Here is a 6836-nt window from a genome sequence, read left to right as displayed (position 1 = left end):
CAGGCGGGGAGAGGACAATGGTGGGTAAGGAGGACATTTGTAATACTTTCAAGAATAAAGAATTTTTTTAAAAAAAGAAGAAAGTCCGGCCAAAGGCTGTGCCTCTAAGCCTCCTCTGAGAGCTCTGCTTACTTCCTTTCCAACTTGTTCATGCTGCTTTGTAGCGATTTACATCTATTTCACGAAGCCGTTTCCCGCCTGGACCGTGAGCGCCTCAGCAAGGGTTCTATTAATTCTGCACATCCCTTCAGGGGCTGCCGTGTCCCTGTACCTGAATGACAGCTACCTCTACAAACTCATGCCCTCTCCACGACCACCGATTTTTAAAAATGCAGCTGACTGTGCAGCCGAGCTCACACACCCAGTTCCCCACAGACCTTCCTACTGGTACGGATAGGACTTAGCACCCCAAACACCTGCCCTGAGGGGCTTGTGAGCATGAGCTGTTCCAGAAAAGCCAAACATCTGAGGCCACACCTGCTTTGTGTCCCCATCCCGCCTCATCTCTCTCTCTCCCTCTCTCTCTCTCTCTCTCTCTCTCCCTCTCTCACACACACACACACACACACACACACACACACACACACCCTTTCACACAGCGAGTGCACTGTCCGAAATGACCCCATTGTAGAACAGGAAGAATTTATTTCTATGAATATGATTTTAATAATATTCCTTAGGCATTCAGTGATCAAAATGTTCTCCAAATCAAACACACACACACACACACACACACACACACACACACACACACACAGAGTGTGTGTCCCCAAAAAATGTAGATACACTTAGCTGACGCTCAATTGATGTGTCTTTCTTTTCAGATTTAACCCATTGGAATTCATAATTATTCAAAGGTGTATACATTTTTGGGGGCACACACTGTATATATACACACGTATATGTAATTTTTTGAATCTCATTCTGTAATCTGGTTTTTAACTTTGAAGTGACTGAAGGAGTGAAGGATTCAAAGCCCAAGTACCCTGAGGAGCTTCCCGGCCACCATCGCAGCTTCCCACACGCATCAGGCCTGCTCCAGCTCCACCAGGACGCCCCCGCAGTCCTTGGGGTGCAGGAAGATGACGGGTTTTCCGTGGGCCCCGATCTTGGCCTCGTCACTTAGACTGCGGATCTTCTTCTCTTTCAAGTCCATCACCGCGGCATTTATGTCATCCACCTGGAGAGAAGGAAAGAAGCAAGAGCGCGTTTGAGATCATGGAAACGCCGAATCACAGGATCCTGAGACTAGAAGAGCCCTCGGCTCATGGCTCTCTCCTCTGCCTTGAGGCAGAGCCTTTGTGAAACCACCACACATACCGGCTCCTGCTCCAGAGGGAAAAGAAGTTGCGAAATCTTCCTGGGTGAGCAACCACGGCACCTAAGAATTTTCACCGTTTTCATCAAACCCTTGCTGCCTGGATGGGGTTTAGGGGAAGCACGGCTAGTTCCAGTCGACACCAGACCCACCTCCTAGGGGGCGGCCTGCAGAGGCCGGAAGCACTCGTGGCAGCATCCATGAATTTAAAATGGTCTATCTGGCCTGGCCGGTGTGGCTCAGTGGTCGAGCCCCAGGAACAGGGAGGTTAAGGCTCGTTTCCTGGTCAGGGCACGTGCCTGGGTTTTGGGCTTGGTCCCCAGTGGGTGCAGGAGGCAGCCAATTGATGATTCTCTCTCATCTCTCATCATCGATGTTTCTATCTCCCTCTCCCTTTCTCTGAAATCAGTAAGCATATATTTAAAACAAATAAATAATCTATGTGGCTTGTGTTATATTTCCAATGGGCAGCACTGGCAGTGATTGTAATCAAACCACATGTGGTCAGGGACAATTTCAAGGCCATGATGGCCCTGGAACAAACGATGCTTTTGACAAGGGCATCTGTGGGGCTCGGCTTCTGAGGAAGATCAGGGTTTTTAAACCAGTTGATTGGAGGAAGCCCATCAGCCTGGGACAGCTCACTCTCAGACTGAGGCCTGAAAAATAAAACCTGTCTACCTGGTTAAGACACTTGATTTTTTACGGAGAGCAGCGAACAATGATGGTGTCTCACATTAACGTAAGGACTAACCCACCACCTCCCACAACTTCCCGTCGCCCACCCCCCGCCAACCTCGACTCTTACGTCCACTGCTACGTTACTGAGCTTGCACTGTCCCCACTTCACTGCACTTCTCACTCCCACCGGCTTCCTTTGAAGCCTGGGCTCTGATGTAGGACCCAGGCAGTGCGGTGTGGGACGGAGCAGTGGGAGCAGTGGGTTCAAAGGCGGGGATCCTGCTTGTCGTCCTTGGGGGCCTCAGATGAACCCCAAGTCCACTGCAATACAGACCTGCAGCCAAAATCCACCTTCTGAGACAGGGAGAGCGGTGAACTAGGCGGCCTTGCAAGTCCCCTGCCGAACATCTTATGCTCCCCACCTCGGATTTTAAGTTCAGCTCATACAACGATGGCGCCGACCAGCAGTGCCGACGCTGGAATCAGAACAAATCTAGTTTGGACAAAACTAGTTAGCAGCCTAGCCACTCACTAGTCATGTGACTATGAGCAAGCTATATTCTCAGTCGGCTTCCTCACCTGTCGATGGGGAGAACGCGCCCTCCTGGGGTAGCTATAAGAAATACAGAAAACAATGCACGTGGCGTCCTGGGGGACTGGCAGTTGTTCTGGTAACTCGGTGCCTTTCCACCTGCTTCTCCCTCTGCCCAGGGCTTCCTCCTCTTGTGCCTTGGGGATCCCTTCACAGGGGCCTTCCCACCTCCTGGACCTGCCACGGCAACCAACCTGTCCTCACCTGTTAGTGAGGAGACGCGCGCATGAATTCTGCGTATCACAGGGCAGACTGCCCGCTCCGGCTGCCCCTCCCACTGCAGGCACGGTCCCTGCCTGTTCGCTGCTGAACCAAGTCCTCAGCAGCGCGCACAGTAGGTTCTCAGATAGCAGTATGTCTGCAATATGAACTGAGCCAATCCCTGGAATCAACGCGCCTCTCTTCCGGATTCGGAAAGAGGCCTACCTGTGACATTCCTCCTATCAGGAGAAACCAAACTGGAGTGTAACTGCTATTGTTGATATTCCAGCAGGAGCACCTGCTGAGGAAGGCTCCCAGGAGGAATGCTAGTCCAACATGCCATGTTTTCTTCAGGAACTGCTAGCAGACACAGTTGAGGAGATGTGGGAAAACCAGTCAGTCACTGAAAATGTGTTGCTTTTGTAGTAAGAAAGAAGTTCGCAGAATCTTAAGGACAGGAAACAATTCCATGAATACTTAGCATGGACATGGGACCTCTTACTTCACCAGGTCTTTTCACTGCTTCTTCTAATTGCCTTCTGATAGCGAAAGCAGCTGTATTCCTGTTATATTGGAGGTCATATGTGATCAATAAATCATAGAGTGGAAACTCAAATCTGTTTGGCCAACTTCGGTGACTTTTTTAAAAATATGTTTTTATTTATTTCAGAGAGGGAGGGAGGCAAAGGGGGAGAGAGAGAGAGAGAGAGAGAAACATCAATGATGGGAGCGAATCATCGAATGGCTGCCTCCTGCACGCCACCCACTGGGGATTGAGCCCACAACACAGGCAGGTACCCTGATTGGGAAGCGAACTGGGACCTCCTGGTTCATAGGCTAATGCTCAACCATCAAGACACACTGTCTGGGCTTCAGTGCCTTTTGTAGAAGCTGTTGAGTCCAGATTTGATAAACTATATTATTATTTGCAGTTTTCTAGAGGAAAAGAAAATACACCTACGGATCCATCTTTGAGTGGGACAATGCTACTACTAATCCCCTTTAAAGAACTTCATGCCCTGGCCAGTTTGGCTCAGTGGATAGAGCGTCAGCCCGAGGACTGAGGGGTTCCAGATTCGATTCCGGTCAAGGGCATGTACCTCGGTTGCGGGCTGCATCCCCAGCCCTGGTCAGGGTGTGGGGTGTAGGAGACAACCAATCGATGTGTCTCTCTCTCTCTCATTGATGTTTCTCTCTCGCTGTCTCTCCCCCTCCCTTCCACTCTCTCTAAAAATCAATGGAAAAATATCCGCAGGTGATTAGCAAAAAAAGAACTTCATACAAAATTTCTGATGACAGTGACCATATCAGTCTCAGGAAGCAAAAGACATTCTGTGGGAGAGAAACGTAAAACGCCAAGCCTAAAGGAAATTGAATACCTCAATGCAGACGTGGTGCATGCCTCCGGCCTTGTTTTTCTGCAGAAACCCCGCGATCGGACTGTCCTTTCCCAGCGGGTGAAGCAGCTCCAGTTTGGTGTTCCCGAGGTCGACGAAAACCACAGACACCCCGTGCTCAGGAAGAGGGGACACCTCGCTGACCCGGGCCCCCAGAACGTCCCGATAAAATGCCCGGGCCTTTTCCAGGTCCGGCACGGCCACGGCCACATGGTTGAGCCGCCCCAGGGCCCACACGGCAGCACCGGCCACAGGACGTGAGGACTGGGGGGTGGAGAAGGCTCTCACTGTCGGAACGGGAGCCTGCAGTCGTGAGAACAGCCCTGAAAGATGGAACCGGTTGTTGGTGTTAGTCTGTAACAAGTTCATTAAAGCCCTGACCATACAGTACTTTTTAATGTGCATTTTATTGACATCCTCCCTTTGACATGAATGTGCTTCTAAAATTATGTTCTAAACTCAATGACTCACTCCATTCTGAAATAGCTGCCTGAAGTTAAAAAGCTAATTCGGAGCTATCTGATGTTAGATTCAGAGCAAGGAGTGGTATCTTCCATAATAGCTTACATTTATCGACAGCACGTAGAGGGTAGCTGCCGTTATGAAGAATTACCTGCTATTCTCTGCACTTCACAACGGGTGAGCTTGAACGTGACAGTGAAATAACACACTTGCCGATGATAACAATTTTGTTCCTGGTCTATGACCGGTTGTTGGTGTTAGTCTGTAACAAGCTCATTAAAGCCCTGACCATACAGTACTTTTTAATGTGCATTTTATTTGAATGGCTGTCAACCAGCCAAAATGCCTCACTGTTGGGGGGAAAAGAAACAAAGATCTCCCCAACCGAGTTATCTCTACAAGCGAAGGGGCAGCTAGAGGAGTGTGGCAGGCGGATGTTTCTGTATTGTTTTTTGTTCTCTCTCTCTCTGTCTCTCTCTTCCACTCTAAGAAAATCAATGGGGCCCTAACTGGTTTGGCTCAGTGGATAGAGCATTGGTCTGCAGGCTGAAGGGTCCCAGGTTCGATTCCGGTCAAGGACATGTTCCTTGGTTGTGGGCTCAATCCCCAGTAGGGGGCGTGCAGGAGGCAGCTGATCAATGTTTCTCTCTCATTGATGTTTCTAACTCTCTATCCCTCTGCCTTCCTCTCTGTAAAAAATCAATGAAAATATATTTAAAAAGAAAATCAACGGGAAAAATATACCCTGAGGACCAACAACCCCAAAAAACCTCACTCCACAACTAGAGGCTGCTTGCCCTTGGCCCATGTTGTGGCACCCCCGGTGCTGTAGTCGCTGCATCGTTCCGTGAACCCACAACTCACTGCGTTTTATGACCAGCGCTCTCCTTTCACTCTGGAAAAGTTTACGGGGCTCTGATTGCAGAACCTGCTTGGTAAGGGTTTCGGTATTTAGTGACTACTGACATCCTGGTGGTATTCCAGGCCTAGCCTTCTTTTTGCATTTTGATGCAATAGCACCGACTTACAAGTTTCCTAAGTTAACATTAGTTGTTTATAGCAACTCCCTAACTCACTCACACGGCTCATGGCTGTTGTTTTAACTTGGGAACGCCTTTGAACGTCATGTGAAAGTGGAAACTGTATTTGTGACCATGCTGCCTTCAAAAACCTATAAACTGAAAAAAAAGAGAAAAAACTAACAAACCTGTAAACTGATTATCACCCCCAATGCTGAGATGCCCGTCTGCAGGCCTTCCCCCGACTGCTGGGGTCCAGACACAGTGGGGGCCAGAACCCCTGGTGGAACACCTCACTGATATGACCCCACCTTCCTAGTAGAGACCCCAGGGTTTATTTCACCGTCAGTTACGCCACGAAACGTCTACGTAACCTCGCAAACTGTTAAATCCCAAATTCCGGAGTGAGAGTGGATGGTGCCGTGGCCGGCTCTGCCCCGAGTCCTCGTGGCCATCACACAGAGGCCGTGTCCTGGTAAACTCTGTGAGTCAGTGTGATTCTTCCCACTGAGAGACAAGGAGGGCGGGCCTGGCTCAGTGGTTTTCCTCAAGGTCACACGAGGTGGCAGAGCGGAGCCTGGAGCCCAGGTCTGCCCGGCACCAAGGTCAATGCTGTTCAACAGTGATGTTTAGCGTCCTCGTGCCTCTGAAATGCTTTCTGATCCTCCGTTTTTAGTATCTTTAGTGTGTGCCCCATGAGCAATAGCGACTTGCTAAGCGATGGCTTTCTGAGACAAGGAGATGACTCTTTATGAGTTTGGTGTTTGTTTGTTTTTTGGGGGGGTGGGGGGTTGGCAAAGGGCAGCTTGCAATGGTGTGTGCGGTAAGATGCTGACTTGCACTTTTACCGAGAAGAGGAAGGAGGGCCTGGGAGGGTGTGTCAGCGGCAAAACTTGCCTCCACCTGCTCGTTAGAGATGTGTTTTAACGAATGTAATACTTTTTCATGTACACGTGTCCCCTCTTTATACCGATCATGTGCGGAGGCTCCTATTCTGCACTTGTCTCCTTGGGGCTCAGCCTTGTCTCCTTGGGGCTCAGCACTCAGCCACGGCAGGTGCGTAAGACAGACTACAGTCTGGCAAGGCTCAATGGTTAGAGCGCCGGTCCGCACACCGGAGGGTCTCGGGTTCGACTCCCGGTCAAGGGCGTGTGTACCTGGGTGCA

General features: G+C 50.0%; 1 protein-coding gene across 1 annotated transcript; it reads right to left on the bottom strand.

The window, feature by feature from the left end:
- Positions 1-625: 625 nt before the first annotated feature.
- LOC102430839 (methylmalonyl-CoA epimerase, mitochondrial-like) lies at positions 626-5752 on the bottom strand. Its single transcript, XM_006109354.3, has 3 exons — positions 5734-5752; positions 4172-4512; positions 626-1180 (listed from the first exon to the last, which is right to left on the bottom strand). Exons 1-3 carry the CDS (start codon positions 5738-5740, stop codon positions 1028-1030), a joined length of 501 nt encoding a protein of 166 aa, XP_006109416.2. The 5' UTR covers positions 5741-5752; the 3' UTR covers positions 626-1027.
- Positions 5753-6836: the final 1084 nt, after the last annotated feature.

This window comes from Myotis lucifugus, unplaced genomic scaffold, assembly GCF_000147115.1.
Source record: "Myotis lucifugus unplaced genomic scaffold, Myoluc2.0 scaffold_8622, whole genome shotgun sequence".
NCBI classification, from domain to species: Eukaryota; Metazoa; Chordata; class Mammalia; order Chiroptera; family Vespertilionidae; genus Myotis; species Myotis lucifugus.
Note: the sequence above shows the minus strand (reverse complement) of the source record. Positions and strands in the feature narration are given on the sequence as shown.